Source organism: Xiphophorus maculatus, chromosome 3 (assembly GCF_002775205.1).
Source record: "Xiphophorus maculatus strain JP 163 A chromosome 3, X_maculatus-5.0-male, whole genome shotgun sequence".
In the NCBI taxonomy this organism is placed as follows: Eukaryota; Metazoa; Chordata; class Actinopteri; order Cyprinodontiformes; family Poeciliidae; genus Xiphophorus; species Xiphophorus maculatus.
In genome coordinates, this window is record NC_036445.1 from 6746759 (window position 1) to 6774045 (window position 27287).

General features: G+C 36.5%; 1 protein-coding gene across 3 annotated transcripts in view; it reads left to right on the forward strand.

The window, feature by feature from the left end:
- LOC102216649 (basal cell adhesion molecule) overlaps positions 1–26473 on the forward strand; it is a 63649-nt gene extending 37176 nt beyond the window's left edge. The window contains exons 2-17 of one of the 3 annotated variants that reach the window (XM_023330755.1): positions 5816–5940; positions 6443–6659; positions 9031–9101; positions 9647–9743; positions 9840–10028; positions 10936–11057; positions 11160–11298; positions 11797–11912; positions 13270–13411; positions 14201–14325; positions 15609–15750; positions 16929–16943; positions 17497–17529; positions 20384–20522; positions 20720–20816; positions 22541–26473. In XM_023330755.1, coding sequence (XP_023186523.1) covers positions 5816–5940; positions 6443–6659; positions 9031–9101; positions 9647–9743; positions 9840–10028; positions 10936–11057; positions 11160–11298; positions 11797–11912; positions 13270–13411; positions 14201–14325; positions 15609–15750; positions 16929–16943; positions 17497–17529; positions 20384–20522; positions 20720–20816; positions 22541–22543 — 1772 coding nt within the window. In that variant the 3' untranslated portion in view covers positions 22544–26473. The remainder of the gene's footprint in view (positions 1–5815; positions 5941–6442; positions 6660–9030; positions 9102–9646; positions 9744–9839; positions 10029–10935; positions 11058–11159; positions 11299–11796; positions 11913–13269; positions 13412–14200; positions 14326–15608; positions 15751–16928; positions 16944–17496; positions 17530–20383; positions 20523–20719; positions 20817–22540) is intronic. The other 2 variants (XM_023330756.1, XM_023330757.1) reach the window with 2 other exon arrangements.
- The last annotated feature ends 814 nt before the right edge of the window (positions 26474–27287 follow it).

The following is a 27287-nucleotide window of genomic DNA, read 5'->3' on the forward strand; positions in this document are numbered from 1 at the left end:
GCAGGTAATATCTATAAAAAAAAGATAGTATATGGTGACTTAAAAAACTGGGGTTATAGCTGACTGTCGTACAGCACAGTGTTTTTTCTTTTCTTCTCTCCCTCCGTCCCCCTTTCTTCTTTGGTTTATTATATCGCCAACTTGCAAATCCTTAGCTACTGTTGTAAATAAAAGACTTGAGCACTGGGTATTAAAAGATGCTCTTTGAGATTCAGGGATAAAAGGAGGCATGCCAAAGAGAAAGAGGCTCCCGGTATGATGTCCAGAATATGACAGTAGGTGAGACAAAAACAAGAGAAGAAAAAGAGGACAAGAGAGCGAGAGGTTCCAGCTGGCTCTTTTCATAATGAGAGGCTCCCTCTTTTCTCTCTTCGTGTGTGTGTGTAGGGGTGCGTGCATGTGTGTGTGAGAGAGAGGAGAAAAAAGAAAGAGATGCAACAGAGAGAGGAGGCAGACAGGAGGGTTTTAAAGTTAGTTTCACATTAACTTTTCAGTAGATGTGGGACTGACACAACCCTTTGGGTCTCCTCCTCTCTGCTTCTGCTGCAGACTTTGGATGCTTTTCCTCACACAACGTACTTAGCCAGAGCTTTTTTAAAGGAGTTATGATGCTCATAAATATCCCATGCATTATAGATGTACTGTAAGGGTGTGTGTGTGTGTTTTATGTGGGTGTGTACAGGTCGCAGTCTGACCATATTGTTCCCATCTGCCTTTCTACCCGCTCAAACACACCCCAAACACACCTCACACACACTTTCCCTCTCTTTAACAAAATCCGATTATCTAGCCTGCATCAGCTAACGAGGCCCCTCTGCCACCACTCACCCCCACCCCTCCGTACACTCCAGTAGCCCCCACTGCTCCCCCTTGTTTCTTTTTCTCGCTCTCACACAATATGATAGCCATCAGCCTGTTTCTGTAAATACACTAACACTGCAGCACACACCCACATGCTGCTCCAGGCTCAGATTGGATGGAAGACTCCCTAATTATTCTTTAATTGCCCGTCTGTCCAGCTGCCCCATGTGTATAAAACACAGAGCGGCGGCCTGATTGATCACTCCGGACTCAACATGTTGCGAATTGCACCAAAAGATACGTTTGAGAAGGAGACAGAAAATAAAATCAGTGAGCAGCAATTTGGCAGAAGAAGCAGGATGTGATGCAGATGGACTCTGCTGATTTAGATTTTCATGCCTTATAATTGAGTCCTACCAGACGTCAGCACCACCTAATTGTCCTCAGTGGGTTGTTTGTTCTGTAAATTATGGTAACAGTCTTTCACCGAATGCTTCAACTCATAACAGTTTTACATCATTATTCAGTAAAATAAAAAAAGGGGGCATTAAAAGTTGTGGAAGTGAGAGTGGAGCAGTTGTAAACCGATTATGTTTGGCAAATTTGCACCAGTGGTTGAAAAATGTTCTTAATGTGTGATGCAAGAATGAGACACAGATGTTACAGTATTTCCTCCTGGGTTGAAATAGGATTGCTTTAGTGTGACTTGCATGGCTCAAAATGAATTGTTAGCCAATGTGATTTGAATCTTTAATCTGCATCCTCAAATAATCAGTGAGGAAGCTTCACATTTGCTCTGGAAAAGGCTATATCTCCCTTTTACCCTCATGCATTGTTACAAGAAGAGTCTTCTTTCCCCTTATTGCATCAATGCTCAAGGTTTTCTGCCAAACCTTTATTTATTTAAATTTTTCTCAATTTATTCTCCTCATGTGACATCAGTAACAGTCAGAAATACTAAGAGGTCAGGACAAGTTTGTCCAATCTGAGTTCTAACAGATGGCTCAAACACTAGTGAGGAAACTGAAAAATGTTTGTTGCACTTTAAGGCATCTAAAGTAAGCTGCAGTATAAAGTATTACAACTATTGTCAAAGCTTGTGTGTCGTCTTCTAAATTAAATCATTTTAGTTATTTATCTGCAAATCTTTTTAAAGATTATAACTGGAACCATTTTTTCACTGCTACATGCAGCTGTAACTAGACAATGCACCTTTCAGAGTTTTGTCCGATTTCTGATCTGCCACTTTGGATTTTTGATATTTTTAGATGAAGACGTCTCTTCAAAACCTGTAATATAGGTAGATATGGGAAAACAGTTCAACACATTTTTCTAGCTTTCGTGCTTTGACAAGCCATTAATTATGTACATTGGAAGCAGAGATGATGCCATACTGTGTGTGTGGGAAAGAGTGTGGTGTACAACAGCGTTTAACTTCTTATTGAAAATGAAAGGGTTGAGGGTTGATATTGCCCAGGATTTATCATTTTTCATGTGAAATTTTCAGTTTGCACAGCTAAAAAATAGAGAAAGTCGATGCTTACCCTAACTCTGAGACTTCTAATAATGTCTGAGATTTCCCAAATCTCATTAACGTTTAAAAGAATAAAATAGTGCACGGTCTGTGCTGTACTTACTTCTGCCTTTGTGCTGGCTGTTGAAAGTTTTCCTCTCTATAATCTTGAAATGTAGAAAATACTGTTTCTTTTCATATCACTTCTTAATGCTTTCCTATTGATTTTCAGGTAGCTAACTTTATGTCTTCTTTTTTCAATAACACCTTCTTATTGTTTGCGCAACCTGGTAGCAGCTAGTATGGTTGCTGACCAGAAAGGTTGTATTTTTTTTAGCTTCTGCAGACTGTGCAGAAGCTAAACACCAATCAGGTTTAATCAATTTAAAAAATCATCTAATTCCTGTGAATTCCTGGTAGATCTCTAATTTTAATATTGGAAATGTTAATTCATCCCTTCAAAAGAATATTTTTGTTGTCTGAATATGTTTAATCATGTCTAAAGTGGAAATGTTGCAAAGTTTTAACCTCTGAAGACCCAACTGGAAGGTTTGCTTGCAGAGAACATGGAAAGTAGCAGGTGTTGGGCTTCCACAGGCGACTCTTCCACTGCTTATTCTAGGACAGTATGTCCCACTACATCTGGCAAAACATTTTTAAATGAAAATACACTTTCTAATATAAACTTACTGCTCTTTACTCCATTTACTGCTCTTCCTGTTTTTGTCTGATTTTCCTTTTACCAGTTGGTGTCACTGAAGAGAAGAATAATTCTGCACTCATACAGAACATGAACACAAACCAAATTGCACAGTTTTTACTTATCTGTCCACATTTGCATTAGTTAAAACAGAGTTTGAAAACAGCAATCAAAGCAAAGCAATGTTGTTTTTAGATTTCCTGGGTGGTCTGATTACAGTATCTCACCACTCAGGCATAGTTTCTTGTAGCATGGGTCTAGCTTAAAAACGTTTTAGCAAAAGTTGCAATTATTAGTGCCATAATTACTATAAACCTAAAAGAATTCCAATTACTGTATCTCACCTTGTAAAGGGGAAAACGTCCTGCACATGTGCCAGAAAGTCTTTACTTTAATGTTTTGTGTGCCACAATGTGTATTTTTCCCATGTAGCACTCAACGGGATGCTTAAACCTTAAGTGCTGTTGAAAAGCTCTGTGCTTCATTTACTCAAACATTCCCGTACATTTGCTTGGCTCCTTTGTTGTTTGTTTTGGCGTAAAAATAGAGAATACTTTTAGCGGCTTTCCCCCCTTTACAAACATAGGGCATGAGTATCAGTTTGTAAAACCAGTCCTCTTGAGATTGAATAATTTTATGAGGAGGAGTGGAAAAAAAAAGAAGCAAGATTAAAAATAGAGACAAGGGAAGTGAAAAAGTAACCGAGCAAAGTAAGTGAGAGGGTAAAATGTTGGACAGAGACGTGAGATCTTTTTATCAAATGTCAGCACTTCACTGGTCTTTGGCCCCTCTGTGATTTGTGGGTTGTGGTGAATCGCAGCTTCTGACCACAGTGGAATGTGTCTCACTAACAACACAAAGCTAAAATAGTGCTTAATTTTGACAGCACACCCTATTATCTCCTCCCAAATGTTTTAATGCTCCGTGTCTTCCCTTCTATTCTTCAGACTGATAACGAGACACCCATCACTTAGCTCCTCTCATCTCTCTGCAGACATTTTATAAAAACTCTCTTTCATCCTCTCCTTCTCCATCTCTCTGCCTCCTTAATAAAACTAGCCTGTCAAACCGCTACGGTTCCCAGAAGTCTATATTCTCTCCACTCTTGGCAGATTTTCACAACAAATAAATTATTCAGTGGTGGATTTTGTAGTCTAGAAATTGATGGTATGATTAATTTATGTGATCATACAGAATATTGGGTCTGTGTATTTCATTAGCCGTATGCATGCCTGCAGCTTAAATATTACCTTCAGTTTATATATAAGGGTGCTTTTGAAGCGTTTTGGATTAGCTACTTTGGTTCAATGCTTTGTTTTATCACAAGCATGGCTCACTTGTTAAAAAACTTATGTTGAATAAGTCTGACATAAGTTATATTGACAAGCCCGGAAATTGCATGTCAAAACTGGGAATGACACAGACCGGTCATGCTTATCGACGGATTTCTAATTAAATATAGCATGATAACTATATTAACCCTTTATAGTACTGTCTTTTTCCTACAGCTTTTTGTCATTTTGATTGAAAACAATTGGAACTTGCAGATTGTGTTTGCAGAAATTGAGCTCCTTTGCTTCCCCCAGCTCTCCATCCTGTTTCTCAACAGCTCATATTGTAATTCAGTCTTCTTGGGGAATAAGTTGTCTGTCCCTGGAGAAAGTAGCCAAGGCCCATTTTGTTCCTCAGCTGCATAGTCTTTCATGGGAATCTGGGACACTGGGTGCATCCTAATGTCTGTTGAAATGGGAGCACACCAGTCCCAAGGGCTGCACTGCTTCTCCTGGGGTACCTTAACAATGTGGACGTGCTGCTCTTGCATTAAAGAACAGCTGTGGTCCTAATATACAGTTTCCAGAACTAATTCAAGAATGATTAGATATTTCAAAGATTTTGGACCTTCTGACATTATCTTGCCACCAGAAAATGTACCTATATGTCTTTCTTTGTCTCTTACATTCTTGCTTAGCATTCTTGCTGTCGAGGTTTTGCATTGTTTTATAACAGATGTGTTGAAAGAATATATTTTGGAGACCTGAAATGAAATTCATTTTTTAACAAACATCCTTGGGAAAAACAAATTGTGGCTATACAAACCAGCCTGACCCTGTGTGAAAACGTAATTAGGTCTTTAGCCTTATAAATAATTGTCAACCTGGGTGAAATAGATATCAAGTGTTGATAACAGGGAAGGTCATCTTTTAAGTCGCTAAGGAGGAAGATTTGCCCACTTTAAAGAGTTCATTCATTTCTTGGAGCGTTTTCCAGCCTGAACATCCTGTTTAAACTCATGTAACAGGATCTCAATCAGAGGTCCAAACTATGGCTCAAAGACAAAAAAACAAAATTAGGTTTTGGAGACACCATTAACTCTATATCAGAGTTAATGGTGCGCTTTGGAACATTGTTTTGCTACTTACCCAGGTACACTTAAGCTCAAGGCCAATTATTGATATTCCCCTTTAGGATTTGCATGTAGACAGCAGAATGCCATGTTCAATTAATTACAGCAAGTCACAAAGCAGCTCCAGACATCACAAGACTCCCACCATGTGTTTGTTTCTTTCTAAATCTTAAATATCATGTCTTTATTAGCTGTAATCGGAGAGATCATCATATTAGCAAAATAAATAAAGAAAACTTTATTCTGTGTGTAATTAATTTACATGTTTCTTTCTTAGTGAATTGAGTTACAGAAATAAAATAACCTTTCAATAATATTCAAATGTATTAAATACTGTAGGTCTGTATAAACAGGATGACACATATAATCAACTTTTTTGCTTTTGCTTGTTTTCCAGTTTGCTGTGGCACTGTAACTGTGAAGGTGAATCCGAAGGTGGAGGCGGACGGAGGAACAACAGCCAAACTGCCCTGTGCATATTCTGGCACAGCCTTGCCAGATGTTGTTGTTGGTTGGCACATTGTAAGTTGATTATATCCATCCATCCATTTTCTGTCCACCCTTGTCCCTGTAGTCGGGAGGGTTGCTGGTACCTAATGGGGTCGGGAGGGTTGCTGCTACTTATCTCCAGCTATGTTCTGGGCGAGAGGCGGGGTCACCCTGGACCGGTCGCCAGTCTGTCGCAGGGCAACACAGAGACATACAGGACAAACAACCATGCACACACACACACACACTCACACCTAGGGAGAATTTAGAGAGACCAATTAACCCGACAGTCATATTTTTGGACCGGGGGAGGAAGCCGGAGTACCCGGAGAGAACCCATGCATGCACAGGGAGAACATGCAAACTCCATGCAGAAAGACCCCGGGCCGGGAATCAAACCCAGGACCTTCTTGCTGCAAGGCAACAGTGTCAAAATATTTACACACAAGAAGCATTTTCACATTGAAGCTCTTGAAGTACAAATGCACTGTCAGAGATTCTGCATTTTTTTTGTTTTCTTTAAATCTTTTTTTAGGACTATGAAAATCAAAGAGTAAGAGTGGCCTACCGTAAAAATTCTGGCGAGCGAATGAGCGACACCGGCACTCCTCTGGTTGACCGAGTCACTCTCGAAGAAGACCTCACCTTGACCATCAAGTCTGTGAAACCCTCTGATCCAACCAAATACTACTGCCAGGTCACTGCTGGCAAGGACGGGTCTGGAGAAGGCGAAACTACTCTTGACGTGTTTGGTATGTAGATCAGTTCTCTTTAACACATCAAACTTTCCTACTGAACTTCAAAAGTTACTTATGATGAGTTTTTTGTGTCACCTTCAAAAAGGTTTCAAAATTGTGAGATTTATGTGGGTGTCCATTTGTGCTTGCCTTAACTTAACCACACCTAATGCATATTGAATTGAATTGAGACATGTATACATTTACACTTAAGTCTCCTAAATGAGGTGTAGTAAAATTTGTTGCAATAGTCTGGACTTTTCAAGAACCAAAAAAACTGTGTGATGTTTTGGTTTGTGTTATAATTTTAGGCTTTCTCTGATCCCAAATTCCTTTGACAAGTTCCCCAGAGATCAATTAACCACAATTTAATGGCACTAGGCATAATTGATAAATAGTTCAATCATACTTGTCACGTCTCATATATCTCTTCCTAATAAGAGTCAAGATTTATCACCGTCATTCAAAGGCCTGATCCTGGTGCAGAGCGATGCTTCCTTGCCCCTCCCTTACCATGTAATCTTAAATAAGAAGCACTTACTTGTGTCTTGTATTGGACTTTCAGTTGTTCTTTAAAGGAAATGTATTTTATTTTTTTTATTTTCAAATACTGAAAAACAACCATATAGACATGTAGCATCTAAAAATGCTACATGACTAAAAACTGAGACTATGAATTATTCCTTTATATGCATGTTTCCCAATAACTAGACATTTTTGCTAAATAATATCTGAAATGCAAACCAGCAATTACTTTGTGAAAAGGCATCATGTATGAGATTCAAAGAGTAACTGTGAGGGAAAATATTATAGTGTCAGTGTATAATAGTTTTTAGTCAAAAACACTACAATAACACAACACATTATAGCATAAAAAACATAACGCATAATGTAATATTGATTATTATGCTTTATGATAAAAATCACAGGCATAATATTGCAACAATAATGTAATAGCACTTATTTATTGTTTATGCTCATAACCAGGATTTATGAGTGCCAATCTAATACCAATATCTGTAAAAGCCTCGGAGTAACCCTTTTATGCTTAAATGTGTAACTTTGTCTACTGCATAGCTACTAAATCTGAATACAGACAACAGAAAAGAAGCAGTACGAGGAGCACAACAGAACTCAGAACATCAAGCTTTTGCTTAAAGATCTTTATTGTGGTGCAGTATATGTTGAATAAAATTGTCTCTAAAAGCCACTATATCCAACAAAATCACTCTGTAACAGCATAAAAACTTACACCATAAAACTTTATTTGAATTTTAGAGAGTGAGAGAAGTCTCTACAGTTCTTGATTTCAAACAGACTTGAAGCACTTCCAATCAGACAATATTTTGCAAACAAGAGAATAGTGTGTTTCCCATTGTCTCAGGACAATGGGACAGTGGGAGGACAATGCTGCATTTCTGTACTCTACACATCTGGAGAAAACATCAACCACTCCTGCACTGTCTCTGGCATTTTATGAAAAACTCTTTAAACCATTGGAATTACTTCAAAATCCTACTTTTTAAAGCATTTGAATACCGTAGTACTGGTTACCGACTTTTAACTTCATTTAATTTTCATTTATTTTATGTTGTTTTTCCCCTCCTCTGGCCAAGTTTTCATAAACTACAATTACCCAAATAGTTTTTTGCTGAAAACATTACTTTATATGTGGGAGGGAAGAGGAGATAAATCTAGTTGCACTGCTATTGTCCAGAATATAAACAGTTCTCAAGGGAATTTGGAACTGTGTTACAAAAGAGAAACAACTCTCAGTTTCCCATTCCCTTGGCCTGCCAGTACTTTTGGAGAGTCCTTGAGAGGGTAGAGGTCCTTCACCATGGAGCTACGAAGGACAGAAACTCCATCTGGAGGGTTTAATTTCCAGGAAAAAAGTCCCTTTCTCTCCAAACACAGAAACCCACTAGTGGGTCAGGTGTGATGGACAAGTAGGGGATTGAAAATTGTAGATCTCAGTGAAGGATTGAGAGAAAGAAATACCCATCTACTGTTTATTTTCATGCACAGTCAACAGCTGCAGGAAGAGATAAAATAACCTTGGACAAGTTAGCTTGGGAATAAAGCAGAGAAACAAATGGGAGTGCTCACACCTGTGGCTGAATGTGTGTGTTTGTGTTGAGTAGGAAGTGGGAAGTGGGAGTTTCTTCCTCGTATGACCCTTTTCTACGCAGATGAATCCAGTTAGCAAAGGAATACTATGAGCAAGGTTATTTACTACTAGATTTAATTAACAAGGTCAGAGGGTGTGTGCTTTGAAATACAAATGTAGAAAGTCAGTGATTGTGAGCACTTGCATGTTGCATCTAAAAAACCCTTTCTATTGATGAAGGGTAATGATTAATAGTTGTTTTCTATTCCATCTCAGTTGCTCCCCAGAAACCAGAAATCAAAAAACCGTCTCAGGCCATCTCAGTGGGAGGACAGACCAGCTCAGAGGTTTGTATTTCATCTTGTGTATGTTTCATGTTTCCTTATTTTATTTCCTCTAAAGTTTATATATTTATATTTTATGTATGTATGAAACCCTAGTAAAATCCCTTATTTGGCCAATTAGGCTGATTCTGATTTTGATTTTTGTTGGATTCTAAAGTTTTATTTGTAGATGCACCTATTATTGGAAATGTTAAAACAAATTTAATCTATATGATTCCAGAAGCCTGAAAACAGTCAAACAGCTTCATGCAGTGCTGAAAATGTTTAACATTGCGTTGGATGGTGATTATTATAAATCTTAAGTATTACAAAACAATGTTGTTTTATAATTAAATATGGAATGGAATATAGATGACTGCAAAAAAAAAAATCTTCATGTTTTGTTGTTGTTTTTTTATTTTCCTGGAGAGTAAACTCAGTTTTTTGTCTTTGTTTTGAGACAGTGGCCATTACTAGTGTTGATGTCACAAAATGGCTTAAGGACAACAAAAGCATTGCTTTGACATGGCCATTAAAAGTTAATTTGTGTTTTCTCAAATTGGAATCAGGTTGGCACTTGCGTAGCAACCAATGGATTCCCCTCTCCAAGGATCATTTGGTTCAAAGACAACCAGCCTCTTCCTGAGGTCAAAGACAGAAGGGAAAGTATGTGTCCTCTGGACGATGGAGCTTGATGCTGTCTTGCTAAAGACACTCAAAGGCATTTATGTCATGATTAATGGTTTTACTAATCTTTGCCAGAGACCTACATGGTTCTTTCTACGGTGAAGGAGACTTCGGGTCTTTACACCATAAAGAACTCACTGTACATGCAGCCCACGAAGGCCGACAAGGACTCTATACTTCATTGTACTGTGGAGTACAGCCTGGCAGGAGAGAAGAACAAGAACATCCAGAAGAAGTCTGAACCCATGAAAATTGAACTTCGCTGTGAGTGAAAATCTAGGAGCAGTTTTTTGAGTAAATATAGAAAGACTGGTGCTTAGGTGTTTTTATTGGGGGTTGTTTGATATATTTTTAATAGAAACAGAACACATTTTCAGCAAATTTAGACTTACTAGTTAACGTTACATGACTGCATTTGGACAGTCACAGGAATTGGAAACTTTGAACACTCATTCTGCCTCAGACAGAACATGTAAACGGCAGATAACAAAACAATTTCCAACAAAGATTATGTTGCTACCCAGCAATATATTGTAATTAATTACAACTCATTGTTTTTAGCATGCCTGGTTTTCCGTGAGCTTCAGACAAAATAGCCAAAGCTCCAGTCAGAACGGAGAACAATACATTTGAAGTCTTGCCTCAGACTTTTAGATTTAGGTCTGTTTTTTCACCGAACTATTGTAAGATATAATAAAACTTTCTTCGAAACCATTCAATTATCGTACTGGCTGTACGATTACAGATCAAGTCCTTTGCAATGTCTAATAGGTTGTCTTCCATCTTAGCCCTGGGCAAGGGACATGAAAGGAGTGGACAAAAATTGTCATTTTAGTAAATTGTGTCACCTGCATAAGCAGCCATCAACTGGTTAATTTAGAGAATGCCATTCTTCCCTCTGCTGAGGAGGGTTTATGACTATTCTGATTCCATTTGCATTGGTTTAATCACCATGGTATTTCTCTAATTGTCTGACCCCTAACCTGAGGGTTAAAAAGCACATAAAAGCCTGTCCAAATATTCGGTGCTGTTAAAGACAATATTTATCTGATCTCCAATGGTTGTAGATTGTAATGTAATGTCATACTCATCATTTATGTAAAGCATAACTGTAACTTTAACCACTGATTGAACTTTCACCTGTTCCACATCTGCTCTTGTCATCATGCAGATCCTTTTGAAAAAATTATGTTTAATCTTTTCAACCCTACTGTGGTCAAAGAGGGTGATAATGTCACCCTAAAATGTGAAACTGATGGAAACCCACAGCCTCCGTTTGACTTTACAAAAGATGTATGTAAACATATCAAGATTATCAATCTTTCACATAAAAAACTAGCATCATATTTACCTGGCTTCATCACTCAGGTATTAAATCTGTGATTCAATTTACAGGGACGTAAACTTTCTGGTGTGGACGGTTCTCTGATACTGGAGAATGTCAAGCGTACGGATTCTGGAATATACGTGTGCTCTGCATTCGACGCAGAAAATTATGATGAGAAGTCAAACAGCACAGTCCTTAATGTCAACTGTGAGTGAGAGACACACATACACAAATGCACATCAAAGTACAATACATAAAAAATAATTTCAACCTAACAGTGAATCATTCTTTTAAGATTTTTCTTTTCACATTTGAGTCATAAAGCCTTAAATTAAAAAGTCTTGCATGAAATTAGCGATAATAAAATCCTTTCAGGATTTCAGTGTCTGCTTCACTTCTTCACAGTTCATCTACTTTAATGCTATCTTCACCACAGTGTCTAATTTGATTTTATCACACACATTAAGTGTTGATAGCCTTGAAAAAATGTTAACTCTGGCTTCAGAATTGGATTAAATTAAGAGTAAGTTTAAGATTCAATACTCTGTTATGTACTGTAATTTCTGGAGTCTTATTACATGGATGTTAAATGGATGAGCAAGTTTTTTATTTAAAATTTTTTCCTTACCCAGTCTGTAACAAACCTCAGGTTTCAAGGTGTCTCAATTCATGTTGCTAAGCGTCTGTTTGTTTTCTTTTCTTTAGACATTGACGAGATGAGCGTCACTCCCACTGGGAATCAGATCATCGATTTGGGAAAGCAGGTTAAGTGGCAGTGTAAGACCAAGGCGTCTAAAAATCACACTGTGCTGTGGAAAAAGGTACATTAAGACTTCTTTCTTGTTGGTATAAGAATCCAGCTAGACTCTTTATGACTCTGATTTTTAATAGTCAAAATAGAAAGAGGATGGTGTAGAGCTGCTGTGGGTATTAGTCCTCAACACAGCCTTCAATAAATACTATTTGCTTCATGTTTTTTTATCCCCTTTCACATTATTTTTCTCAGATATAATAAACTGATAATAAGCTGATAATACATTAAACAAGACAATAACTTGATGAAAGTTTTTTTTAATTTTACCTGACTTATATTCTTTGAAACAGACAAAAATTAAAAGCAAGAAAAACTAAAAATTAAAGCGAATTTTCATGCTAATTTACATGCAATTTTGCATTTTCATTATTCAAACAAAATTATTTAAACTTCAAAGTTATTTTGGTTACATGTAAAATAACATACAAGGTAGTAATTTATATCTGAGATCATACTTGAGTATTGGTCAGTACTTTAAAAACTGTTGTGACCAAAGATGATTTTTCTTTGTTTATACTAAAGCATGGAATGACATTCCACAACATATAAAGTCCATCTCAACACTGGCACTTTTTAAAACGACTCATGCACCTCGGTTGGTCCCCTCCATTGTTTGCGATCACCGTTATTTTGTAAATTGGTATCTCTGTGTGTCTATGTTATTGAGTTACGTTGCATATCTTTGTGTTTTCTGCGGAACAGTAACCTGCTCTGAAACAGTAATTATGCTGAGCCATTCATTTAATCTTTTCTTGCTTAAAAATCAATTAAATAAATAAATAGGTATCTTTAGATTGTATGTCCTCAACTCAGTCATGTCACGTTTTTTTCGAATCATACTGATTTTGTTCAGTAATTATTTCCTGTGACTAACCTGTTAAATTAATATTTGCTCTTTCTTACACTATTTGAAGCATTTCTATGTGGTCTATTATAATAAAACCACATACTATCATACTTTAATGTTTTGCTATTTACCACAGCTTCTCCTCTTATGTGTGTGATGCTCCTGCAGCATTAGGCCTGTTGTTCTAGTCTTATTATCTGTTGTTGTGTCTCGTGGGTATGGTAGAAACTGTGTTGGGAATATGTTGTTCTGAGTTGGAAGGATTCCTATGAGAAGAAGAGGAGAAGAATTGCAAACGAAAGGTTTATCACCCAGGATGATCTGTTATCACTGCACTGTCAAACAGTGTGTGTGAAGATTGCTCCCCTGCTTTCCCAGCACACCACCAAGCCCTCCGTCTAGATATTCTCTGTGCTGTTCTGCTTTCAATTTTAAACAGAGGGAGCATAAAGAAAGTATGAAAGGGGTGATACTGTGAATCCAACCGGTTTTATTACAGCATTTCTCTCTTCCTCAGGACTCCACTGTGCTTTCTCAAGATGGCACTCTATCAATTGGAAATGTTGGCTATGAACACGCTGGAGAGTACATGTGTGTTGGCGCTGTTCCAGAAGTCCCGGGACTGACAGCTCAGACCATTGTAAAGCTGACGGTGAAAGGTAACACACTCAGATAATTTCTAAATATTCATCCAAACCTTGCACATCCAATCTGAGAAAAAGTAAGAGAAAAAATAAACTTTTATTCACTCATGTCTTTAAAAAGGTTTTGAGAGAAGTTGATGGACACGTACAGTACTTCCATATTTATCTATCTACTTATCTATATAGATAAACAAACCAGAGAGAGAAAAGGATGATCCTGTTGACCAAATGCAGAGTTGGACCAGCAATTTCAGAGTTTTATTTCTTTATGTCAGCTCTTTCTTCATCACATCAGAATACAGCAATACTCATATTGTGATACATTATACCTCATATCTCTCTATCCATGTGCCACACATTCCTACTATCACTTTTTAACAAAACACTAAAATACTTAAACTGTTCAGCTTGAGGCTCAGCGTAAATGTGCATTCTTTCTTTGTTCTTGCACATAGAAGCCAAAAAATACATTGGAGTTTGGGGTTTATAATGATGGTGTCAATAAAATATGTTTTTATCATATTTGGTGTTCAACAGATCTAAAAAAAAAAAAACTACACAGTTTAAATATGCGAAGTATACCCTATTGTTAGAGAACAGTAGTGAACAGTAGAACAATGCTAATGTTTTAGCACTGTTTTAGTTAAAGGAAGCATGTTGTATGTTTGATGGAAGCACTGTAGAGGAAACGTTGCTAACTTCCTGTCATTCGTTAAATCACAAAATTCAACAGTGTGTGCTTGGTTTGAAACATTTCTTTATTGTTTGCATTGTTTAATCACAACTTTCTCTCACCCTCCCCAGGCAAACCAAAGATTGGGACCCCTGTTGTTGGGGAGGTGGCAAAAGAAGGAGATGAAGTGACCCTGAAGTGTTCGGCCAATGGTTTTCCCAAACCTCAGTTTACATGGTCAGCCTCAGGAAAGGAGGTAACCACTTCAAAACAGACAGACGCAAAATTAATCACCTCTTTATCCTTTGTATCTACATTCTGTTGTATCACTTACAAATCTGAAAACACAGCAGGTTTCCTGAAAGAGATATGTTTCTTTTCATTTGTGTCAGAATGGAATTTTAAATTGTTCATAACATTATCACATTTTTATGCTTGATTCTTCTAAAAAAGCTCAGACAACAAAGAACTCAGTGAATAGTCCCCAAGAAGCAGCAAAAAGATTTGGACAGTTAGGTTGGCTTTACTAAGTATCATAAGATTAAATTTTAATGAACATTCTGAAAAACTGGATGATTTAAGATGAAAATAATGATGCATGTTAGATTAGGAGAACCTTTAACTTGCTCGAGTGATGATTTGTAAGAGCATAAGGAAAATGAAGAAATCACACTCTGGCATTAACTACAAAACATAACAAGTAGGACTTAGTTCATTGACTTGACTTAACTTTACATCAAATCTTGGTCAGAAGTTCTTAAATGTATTATAACAAGTACCACCTACGTTTAATCCACTGATATCCACAGGAAGTCCTAGAATGGTGGTGTCCTGCATGTATTTGATGTTTCCCTGGCTCAGCAAACTTAATTCAAACTTTATCTGACCAGGTTAGATGGTTGAGAACTAGTTCTTTTAACATCAACCTAAGATCTCCAGTTAATGGACACATTCCTGTAAATAATATCACCATAAGCTACAATAGGATTCATTTATTAATTCCTTAAGATGTAGCCTATGTAAAACACACACACACACACACACACATACAGTATATATATATATTTGCTAATTTTTTCCACTGACATATTAATCACACACACTGATGTATTAAGAGCCATGTAATAATTGTTTAGTGACTGTGTTTGAAAATCAAAATAAAATGCAGAAAAACATATTAGTAGCTTTTACCATTAATATGTCATTATTTATATCACTGAATAAATTATTACATGTTTTTTGACCTGGAAATGGAACAAGGTTAAGTTTTATTTCATATCATTCCCAGATCCAGGTTTCAGCAGCAGCATAAGTAGCCATTAGCTCTTGTTTCTGGTTGTCTGTGTCAATTACATCCCAGTTATTATTTAGCTTGCAAATAATTAATACCAAAATTTCCTCTGAGTACATTTAAAACCATCCCAATTACCAACAGTGGGATCATAGTTTGGGAACCTTGGGGCTTGGTAAAACAATTCACTTAAATTTTAATAGTACATTTCCTCTCACTGCTTTCTTTCTTCCATTTTTTTTTACCAGTCCATCTCAGTGGAAGAGAACATGGTGGTAAGCTCTCTGACCCTAAAAACCACACCTGAGATCATGAAGAGCGGTGTGAAGTGCGAGGTCTCCAACGAGTTTGGAAAAGATAGCAAGGACTTCTCTGTAGAAGTCAAACAAGGTCAGTGTGGAGATTGTCTTTCCCTCTTTCAACACAATTTATTTTATTAAAAACCCTACCAAGATATCTTACATTTACCATACATTCACTGCAATTTCAGAGAAGAGAGTGTGCATTTTCAGTAGATTACTTTTACAGTACCACAAATTCACTGTGGCCTGTACTGTGAATAGAAAAATAACAGGAAATTCTAAGCACCTCTAAAAATGACTGACACACTTCATTAGGGTCAGACTCTCTTATGTTATCTAGGGTTGCCACATTCTACGTAGAAAAGTAAAGAAGGGGTAACACTTTATTTGATGGGTTGTGAATAAGACTGTCTTTACTTTAAAAATTATGTGGCTTTATGTTATTAAAGCTAAAGTTTAATCAGTAATACTTTTAAAACTAATTTATGTCAGATCATGATTTCTTGGTTAATGTCAAGTTGTCATAACAAAGACATTTGGAATAATGTCAACTTTGTATTAAAAGTGTCATGTTTTACCGAATGGCACTTTATGACGACCTAACACCTGTATTAACATGACAGGTGTTAGGTCATGTTTATGACGGTGGCATGACAGTCTTATTCATGTTACCAAAGAAGGTCTCCTGGGTCTGGACCTATTGTTACTTCAAAGGAGAAATGACAATCACATTGTATCAAGTGTTTTCCAATGCTGGCTTAACATGACTGACATCTTGGTCTCAATAGAGTATTACAATTCAGACATAAGGTTGGTTTGAATAGCTTTTATTCTTTAATAAAATAAATCATCATTTAAAAAACTTAATTTTTCCATGTTGACTCAATTTACTCAAGTTGTTATTCAAATTAAAACATAAGTATAAAAAACATAATATTTACTACTACTGAGTTAAAATTGATGTAAATGTTGCAACTAAACTATATTTTCTTGGTGTTTGTATTGCTTCTTTTCATGTGAGAGTGTGTGTAACTTGTGCAAACAGTAACAGATTCTGTATTAATCCATAACCTATGCCAGAGTGGTTTCGCAACTTAGCTTCTTTCCTCCACTACATCACTTCTGACATTTGTGTATCTATAATCCAGCAAGGTATCACAAACTTGGGAGTTGATTTACCGACAGTTGCCACCACCTAATTGTAGCCGGCCATGTTGCAGCAACATAACTCCGAATCTTTCTTCTGTTTCTTGTTCTCTCTTGCAGCAAACTCAGCTGAAGGTAGAGCCTTCTCCCTCCTTCTCCTCCTCTCCTCACTTCTTCTCTCAGGACTCTTTGTTGTACAGGCCCTGTAATCTAGAAACCTCCCATCCATCCATCTCCTCTTGCCCCAGCCCCTCCATCTTTCACAAACACACACATGCACATTCAGAATACTCATCTTCCTCTGTCGTACTGTATTCTTGTATATTTGCCCTCTTGCTACCGAACACTGTGGATATTGTATATTGTTCTTCTTCTTCTCGTCACCTTTGTATGATGTCTGTCCAATATTTCCTGGATGCAACTAAGTTTTTGTGGCCCTTTGGGGACAATAAAGAATTATATTCTATTCTATTCCTTCCATTCCTCTCTTTGTTTCCTGACTGTGTCTTTTTGGTCACCCCTTTTTTCCAACTGCACTTCTATTTTCTGCTTTTCTCCTTTTCCTAGTGCTGTATGTAGATAGAGTAGCTTTGGCTTTTTTGTGCGAATGCTATCAGTGGTGTGTGTGTGTCATTTTTGGTTGTTGCTTTGCTATGCAATGGGACTGAAAACTCTCTTTCTTTCAAAGTGCTGCTCTCTGGAAACCCTGTGCTTACGTCAGGTCTGTATGGCTAACCCTACTGACATGTTGTGTCAATGGTGTTTGTCTAGAGCTGCAAGTTACTGTGTGTGTATTGATGTCTGTTTACACACACAGGTTAATGTATTTATGTTTAGAGCAGTTGATGTTTTTGTGTATTTGTAGCCTATTTGTTTTACTATAGTTGCGAGGACAAAAGAAATGGGACATTATAAGAAGGTTAAATAGCTTTTTGTTTGTACAATGCACAGCCTAAAGTTTTCTTAAACTGACTATTGGTCATTTGGCTTTACTATTTCGTCATGCAGTCAAATAATTATTTCATCTAAAATTTCCTTACTGCAAATACAGAAAGGTTTTAAATTATTATTTTAAACTTTTTTCAATATTTCATGTCTTTTAACAACATACTGTATTAGTAATATAATATAAATAATAATACTAATTATTATTATTATTATTACTATTATTATTATAATACTTATAATTACTAGTATTTATTTAACCTTTATAAAGGTTAAATAAAGATGATTTGCCGTGTGATTATGCTGCTGCATTGGAAGCATGGAGTTACACATTTACATCTCCATTTTATTGTCTGACACTAAAATAAAATGTTTTAGACTATATTATTTTTCATACAAAACATAAACATGAGGGTTTTCTTGCCTTATTTCACAGTAAATCAATCTTGATTTTGGAAACTTTTGTTTTCCAACTTTTGAGATTTTTTTTTTTTTAGCAAAACCTTTGTCATCTTACTTTCTAGGATAAATAACCAAAAGAAGTTCTAACCTTCACTTGAAAAAATATATTTTTAAAATAAAAAATACACCTTAAAGTACATTTCCACTGCTGGAGCCTTTTCAAGGAATCTGCATTTTCCTTTGTTGTTTTTTAAACCATCATTTACACTTAGCCAGGACTAAATCTGTTTCAAGGAGTAGAAATTTATTTCAAAAACGTTTCCAGAAGATAGTTGGTACTTTAAGGATGGAATCTTAAGAATAGATGAGGTTTTGATATGAGAGATTCCTCAAACTTTCTTGCTGGTTAAATTTCCTAACATCCTGGGAGACGATGTTTCAGTCCTCTGCCAGTTAGATTCCTTCAAAAATCACAACCTCCAGGACTGCTCTGTTTGTATCATTATTGATTCTTATAGATGTGATACATATGCTTTAATTAAGTGTTTACGATTGCTACAAACTTTTTCTGAGTACTGAAATAGAAGTGTAGAAAGTATTTGCTATGAAATATTCAATTTATGACTCTGTTATAATGCCAGTTTATAGAGCTCATCTTGCTTCAAAATGAGTAAATTCCTCAAAATTTGTTAAATGTGTGCCTTTTCTAAAAAAACATTTAGAAATTCTTCATAAGCAATAACGTGTAATCGCAATGAAAGAGAAATCTTTTGCCAAAAATCACAGCTTTTTTGGGATCAGAAATTCCTTAACCTTCCTTCATACATTATGTACATGACTCAGGCAGTTAACTTAAAATTCGTTACAGTTGATCATTTAAGGTTTGGAGTGACTTCACCTAGCTAGTAAGCCATGACTATTGTGGAAAAGGTCTAGTTTTATTGCTGTATTAATTTGACTTCACTGTTTTCAATTACATTCTGGCTGTAGTGTCGTGGTTGGTGGACAGCATTTACCTAAATAGCCTGGTTTTGGATCCCACAGTGGAAATGGTTTATTGCAAGAGTAAAATGAAAGATGCTGGGAAATTATGTTCCCTTAATGAAATGTTTCAGGTTGGCAAGTTGAAATACAGTCTACAATCCAAATTCTTTTCTTTTTGATTATTGCTTTTAATTAAATCTTTTTACAGAAATAAGTCCCTAAATTGACAGATGTCTTGTAGCTGTATTAAATGCCATTTTTTGTATATTAAAAGTAACTTAATTAGTTAAGAATTTACAACAGATTTGATCCATCTCACAACGATCCACAATGCCACTAACTTGTTTCTGTTTTGGTGATAAGGGAACGTTGTAAAAAACTTTCTGAAGGTAGGACTGACTTTAAGAAAGCCCTCAGTACCTAATAAAGGGTCTCATAATGTTTCACAACCAGAAGCAAAAATTTAGCTGGAGTCTTGTGTTTAATGTGTGGTTGCCAGGCAAACAGATGAGATGCCAGAATGTCAGCACTGCAAGCCAAGAAACGGTCCATCATCAAACCTCCTATAAAACTGCTCCATAAAAGAAAGCATGTTTCTTCATTTACCAGGAGAAAAATTTAAAAGCAGTTATAATAGCCATGAAATCCCATTTTTGCTTTTGCCCTGATGGGGCAAAGTCAGTTTAAAAACACTTCTGTCATGCCATGTCATGTCTTGTCCTCAAAATTATAGTAATACAAGTGTGAACCGATGGGTGAGTATGTTCAGTGTTGTTTTCTGGCTCTGGTCAGTTGTGTGTTTTCTCCTTGAGGAACCTGGCCCTGTGTTTGGGTCCCATCACATTTCAGTCATTGCATTCAGAAGTTAGTCTAACTCCACATCCAATCCCCACTCCCTTATTATCTCCTCCCTCCCACCCGTCCACCTATTAACTCTCTTCACCTGGATCCCATCAATCCCCATCCTTTCCCTTTTTAACTCTTCCCAAATCAAATCAACCCCCCTCCACCAATCCTTCCTTATCCCCCCCATCAACTCACAAATCAAACACCCCCCACACTTCTTTGCTCCCCCTTCAAATCAAAAACTCCCCTCTTTTCCATCCCCGCTCCCCCACCTCTTCACTTTGATCATCCCTCCCTTTTCCCCCGCTCCCTTAAATCTGCTCCCCACTGTCCCACCAACCCCACCAACCCCACCATCCTCCTTCCCCTCCATCATTCCCTCTATTGTGGCGCTGTAGCTGAGAAGCAGCAGGAAGGCTCCAGCGCTGTGGTGGTTGCCGTGGTGGTCTGCGTTCTTCTTCTTCTGCTGCTGGTAGCTTTCTTCTACTGCCTGAGCAAGAAGACCACGATTTGCGGCAAGAAGGATAAGAAGGAAGCGTGAGTAGATGACATAAAGAGACCGATGGCATAAACTCTGACAGTCATGCTTTGTCTGCCTTTTGAGCAAAAATAAACAGCACAGTCTTCTGTGATTGGTTAGATTAACAAGTAAACCACTTACATCAAATATGTCATTTCTGTAATCGTTGACTTGTACTCAGTGATTTTCCTTCTGTTTTGTGTTTTCTTTTCAGGGCTACTGCACAGGTGAACAACATTGTGGTGGAGATGAAGACGGACAAGGCCAATGAGGAGGCTGGACTCCTCAACAAAAAGATCAACACAGAACAGGTTAGAACTGGCTGAAACTACAGTTCTCTACGCGCACTGGTCTGTTGTGCAGGGCCAGCTACCTACAGTGGTAAAAAGATTAGAAATATGGAATAAGATCTCTTCTTGGAAGTTATTGTCATCTTCCACAATAACTTGTCAAAAAATTTGCAAGAGGATTAGGGCCACTGAAAAAAATATAATTCTGACTTTAATCTCAGAAATCTGAGATAAGAATTAGGAAAAAAAAGTCTGAATTTTTTTCAGCGACCCAATCTGTTCAGCTGGTCCAGAGTCCTGGGTTGGTAAATTGCGAGACTGAGTGAAAAAGCAAAGGTGCTCAAAACATGTTGGATTTTTTTTATCCTTGATGTAAAGAAACTCAGTATTTTTTCAGTTTTCTGGAAGTTTGTTACAAATTAGTGGAGCATACAAGCTGAATGTTGGTTTTGATTCTGGGGATGCAAAGTAAACTTGAACCAGAAGACCCGAGTGGTCTGAATGGTTCATCCAACAACAACAGGTCTTTAAAGCATTTTGGTGCTAAGCCATTCAGTGATTTAGAAACTAACAAAAGTATTTTAAGGTCTATTCTCTAAGGGAACAGCCAGGGTAAGGGGTTTGTTTCATTATTAATGGGGCAGTGACTTTGCATTAAGTTCTTGAATAATAACAAATTATGAAGATTGTCTCCAAATTCATCAACTTTACAACAGCTAGATGAATGAAACTTGGCATAACTTGGTGTTCAATCAGGACAAACACAAATCAGACTCAAAACTCAATTAAAAGACCAAAACTATTATAGCATTAAAGCTGAGGTGATTGTGTAAACTGAATGGAAGTGTATGTATTTTCAGGGCTAATACATTACAAGTTCATTTGTAAATCTGTATCTTATAGCCTTTGACAAATATTTGTTATTTATTATTCATGTTGAATTGAACATCTACGGAATCCCTAAAGGGACATTGAAGGAAAAAAATGAAAAAAACAAAAAAACTTTCTCATGTGCATAAGAGCGTTTTTTTTGTTTGCTTGTTTGTTTTTTTCCTTTAATGTCCCTTCGTGGGCTCCATAGACATGAAAAGAAAGAGCTGATTTAAAAAAAAACACTAATAATAAATATCAGAGTATATTTTAAAGAAAAATATTTTTTTCATTTAGTCTGGTACTGTTAGGTCTAAATTACCTAAACACAGACACAAAGAAGAGACAAGAGTCAGAACTAGGTTTTACCTGCAGGGAGAGCACAGTTGAAACCCAGTTACAGATTTCTACCTATGGTCTGAAGCTTCAACTGAGTCTTGCCCTGCTTTTATTAGAATTAGGAACTCCCTAGTTACATGACAGCGTGCAGCTCTGAAGGGAGGGGGAAAAGAAAACAGCTGCACACTCACATGAACATAACTCATTTATACAAACAAGGTAAGACTATAGATTTGCAGTTCCCCTGGACAATTGGCGCTGGAGTGTCTCGTTCATGGTATCCTCCTTTTTCACTCCTCAGCAGGCCGCTTCCAGAGTTTCTGCAAACACTTTAAAACACTCAACTCACTTCAAAACACTCAAAACATGTCATTAAAATGTAAATGCAAAGGTAAATAAAATGGATGATAATATAAAATAAAGGTAAAGCAAATAAATGATAATAAAATATAAAATACTTCCAACAGGTAATAAAGGTCAGGCATATTTCCAATAATTCTAAGTGTTTTACTTGTATTTTTTATTTTTTTTTTCAGTAATCAACCCAGATGATTAAATAACTCTGAAGGACGAAGGACAGAAGATGACAGTTTTGAGGACAGCAGGACTTTTTTGGTTTCTGATTCATGATTGTGAAGGAGATAACCTGGGTGGTGCTGGGGACGGGTGCATGTTCATAGCTTTGAGGATCACCATGGGCTCTAGCCCAGGTTGTTTGTTTTCCAACCTGGGCTAGAGCAGCTGGGTGGGGAGTTTTAATTTTCTTGCTCAATAAAATTGTTAAAAACTCCATCTAACTCGCAGCATCAAAACAATTCACACAAAAATAAAATGCTTCACTGGATAACATGATTTTTTGTTTTGGCAATCAAACCATTTCATTAACCCATTGTGTCTTGTTCTGGTTTGTGTCTTAATTCAATGATTAAGCAGTAAGCTTTTCTGTTTTGTAATTTGTGTTTAATTTGTTTCCTGTCTGCTGGGGATTTTGGGAAAAACTATAATCTATTATCTAACTCACTTCTGTAGAGAATTTCCTCTCACACAAGGTTATCCTTCAAGCAAACCGTTTGTTAAATCTTTGCTTCAGAGTCTGTATTTGATTTGCTGGTGTTTTACATTATTGTTGCCAGCTGCTTACGTTTTGCATAAATTTCTTTTCAAAATCCATAATTTCAATAGAATCAGGTACGTAATCAGTCTCTTTAGAATCCCATATGGTTTCAAATTCAGTTTGAAAAACACCAAACAAGCCAGCATTTTGGTTGTAAATTGTTTTTAATGTTTTCATTTATGTATATGATGTCAGTTTCTGGGATTTTTGTTGGTTTTTTTTTGTTTGTTTTGCTATTATCCTTCAATGCAAGTTGAGAGACAGTTTTAAATTGTTAGAGAACGTGGTGAAATTGGTTCCTACTCTTGTGTTTGATGTATCTTGAAATCTCAGAAGGACTTCAGTCTCAAATTAAATTACTTCTGGTAGCAAGTCGGGAAAAACTGTGGAATTAGCTTGGAACTAGCATTAGATACCAGCTATTAAAAGTGTTGTTTTTTTTCCTCTATTTTTATGCATGAAAACAGAAATCTGCTCCCAAAGAGTAGCTGCACTGGTTCAAGTTACAAGCTATCAAAATTGAAAGTAAACAGTTATTCCCACAGTTTCAGCTCTGTTTCACTTATGAAGGTGAGCTCAAGCTGGCTTGGGATCTCTGACTTGAAATTGAAGTGAAATTTCCAAATTTAATGAACATTCAATTGCATTTTTCAGATGGGGAACTACAAATTATGACATTAGAAAAAACTGCTGGGCTTCATTTGTTACAATTAGAGTATTTTTGGATGTCGACCTCACAATTTCATGATCTCCATTTTAAACTATAAAAGTAGGGATCTTTGGCAAAAGTCTAAAACTTTAGCTTTTTCTTCTATTACAGAAAAATGGGATTTTCAGGAAGTGCAGCGGTCTAGTCAAAACTTCACCTGTTAGAAGTAAAACTAGTTTGGAGCATGTAGAGAAGAGAGAAAATAAGATTTGGGGTTGTTTCTGGAATATATGAGGTGTGTCTTTATTTTTTCATTTTTTACCAGTTTAAATGTGGCGACAGACACATCATATTGTCAGTATTCAGGTACGTAATTGAGACATGTTTCTTTCACTGTCAGCAGGCCAAAAAAGGTTGGGTAGCAGGTTGAATCCATATTTTTTTACTTTGTTATACACTGGAACCAATGACCTTAATAGATTTCCTAAGACAAGGTCACCTCAAACCACTATCTGTGGCCAGAAACCTTTTATTGTTTTTTTCAATGTCAGTTGTTTTTATTCAGCAGAAATGAGACTTTGATCGCTGTCCTTACTTTCTTCTTCTTTTTTTGCCAAGTTTTATATAATAAGGTTGTGGTATATAATTTGTTGGTTTTTTTAGAGAGGGGATTCTTAATTTTGGAACTACTGAGTTTTATTGTTTCCACACTTTTTCACTTGCTGAGAAAAGATAGAATTGTTTGGGACATTTTGCATTACTTTTGATTTAATTTTGTCAAATGAGATATTCTCAGTGCTTTACTTCTTTCTCTTTTTATTGTATGCTGTATATTTTGTGGTACTGTACACTGTTTGTGATTACTGTGGTGTGTTGATGTTGATGTATCATGTTTTTACTTTTTTTCCAGCTGTTTAGAATTTATAATGAAACAAAAAAAAAACTCAAGAAAGCCAATCACACCCCAATACTCTGTGGTTTTATTTCCCTGTTCAATACTCTGAGTTGATTGTGGTTTTATAACTATAGAGATATTTCCATACAAATTCAGTAACTATGCACTAAAACCCACATAACATCATTATACCTGAAGTACAGATGCATCTTAATAGATTAAGACCATGTGTAGATCAATCGCTTACAAAGTATCCTACAGATACATGGTTATTCATATTAATTTTGGGTATTACTATATTAATTTTAACATTTTGTCTACTATAAATGAACCAGTTTGTTTCCCCTGTTGGGTCAGACCTTTTGTGCAGGTGTGAATAGATCCACGTAAAGTAAACCTTTACGTGGATCAAACAACCAGACCACCGGCCACCACTCTGGTGCCTCTGGTGTGAATACAGACCGGCCCTGATACAAACCAACTACTGGAAATATACATCTTTTTGAACGTCATGAGCCACTGTCGGTGGGCATCATGGCCTTTCAGTGTTGCTAACAATACTACCCAATGTATTGATTGTACTGAAATCGTACCTGATTCACAGTTTTCTGCTTATCGACGCTGCTGTCACCATGTTGTAGATCAGAACATGCAGAGCATCCGATCTCATTCAGCATGCGTCACACATTTGCAGACACTGTTTCAAAATTAGGAAAATCACATCTCAAAATCTGTGTTGTATGAGCTGCTCGTGACATTCAAAATGATATTTAAGTTGTAATTAGAACACAAATGTGCATGACAGAATGCAGCGCGCAAGATTTACAAGGTTTCTTTTTTCCGTGTCTGTGCTTTCTCCTGCCCACGTAATTTCAAGTCAATGGGAGCAACGACGGTTATCTGTTTCGTTTACAAATTATAGTCTGCTTGCAGAAAAGTACAATGTGGGAGCAAACTGCAACAAAAAAGAAAGCTTGTCAAACGTATTCCTTCCTTACAACTTCCCATTAAAATGTACAATAAAATACATCACCTTGTGAACAAACCATTTTGTTAGCACTTATACATGCACATAATTTTTCAGCAAACATCTTCAAGTTATTTGCCAAGTCAAGAGCATTTACAGTAATTGAATGGGCCTTAAAATGAAATTTTTACATGAAAAATCCTTTTTATTTCTGTTACATCATCTTCCAATTTTCTGATAATTTGAGTGAATATTAGCTGCAAAGCACAATAATTTTGTGGACGTATATCCCTCTACATCTATGAGTTTCAGGTTTTTTTAATTGAACTACAAAAAAACATTATTCAATAATATTCTTGCATAACATTCATCATTCCAGAAGGTCTGTCCTGCCATCACCCACCACGATCTTTAATAACTCTTCAAAGAGTCTAAATTAATGAGTTACAACAAAATTTAATTTCCCTTTAGGATTAATAAAGTAGTTTTGAATTGATTTGAATTTGAATATTAAAATGCACCTGTATACACCCTACATTCACATGCCACTCATCAAATCCCTCTTGATGTAATTCAGTTTGTTTTTTCATTTGCTTTTTTGAAAAAATATATCTAACTGTATTTCCATCATCCACCACATTTTAATATCTTTGATTTAACGACGTTATGCAAATCTTTATGCTCATCGACTGATGTCATGATTTATTCTGACAGAATGGAAAAATGGAGGAACGCGTTTTGCATCCGTTTATGGGTTTTCTCGCTGCTAAATTTTATGATGCTGGTTACTTTCATCACATCATTGTTTCCTGAAGTTAATTTCATAAAATTGCAGTGGAAATCATGACTTGCCTCCCAATCTGATGCTTCCATCAAAAGCAACAGTAATCTCTACATAAAACGAACAAAATCTTCAGAATTTTGAAATTGTGTTTGATACTTTTAGCTTCTAACTTTGTACTAGGAACAGTGAGATTTACCCACTTCATATGCAGCTTATACACACATACATTACACCCAACATGAGAAAATATATTCATTTTAGACTTTACTCCAACTTTCTTTGTTAGAGTAGAAAGGATAAGGCAAAAGAAGAATTGAGTCCACATAATTTAATTTAAATTAGATCTTCTCTAATCCACTCTAGGTGAGAACAGGGCATCAAGAAAGCCACATAGGATGCTTAATCTAACCTTCCAAAACCAGATTTGATGTGTGTGTCTGGGATGTATGAGGTGTGTGGAGATGTTAGCTGCCGTTTTCCTGACCTTAGTCCTATACAGGTCCTGGGATGAAGAAAGGTCAGCCCGGATGACCCTTCCTGCAGTTTTAGTCAGCTGGTTGGAGGTGTATAAATGTGCAACCTGAATAAATTCTGTTGAACATTTTTATGGTCAGACAAAACAAACTGAGCTGTTAGACCACAATGATAATGTATGTTGGAGAAGTTCAGGTAAGACTTTCAACACCAAAGAATACAGTGTCAAATGTCAAACATAGTGGTGGCAGCATCATGAACTGAGGGATTTTTAACAAAATATTAAGAGAATTTTATGCACATATTTGACTCTGGATTACAGGAAATCAAAAGGAATACAAAAAATCAAATTTGTGGATCTAATTTGTATTTAAAATATTTACTCCTTGTAGTTCAAATA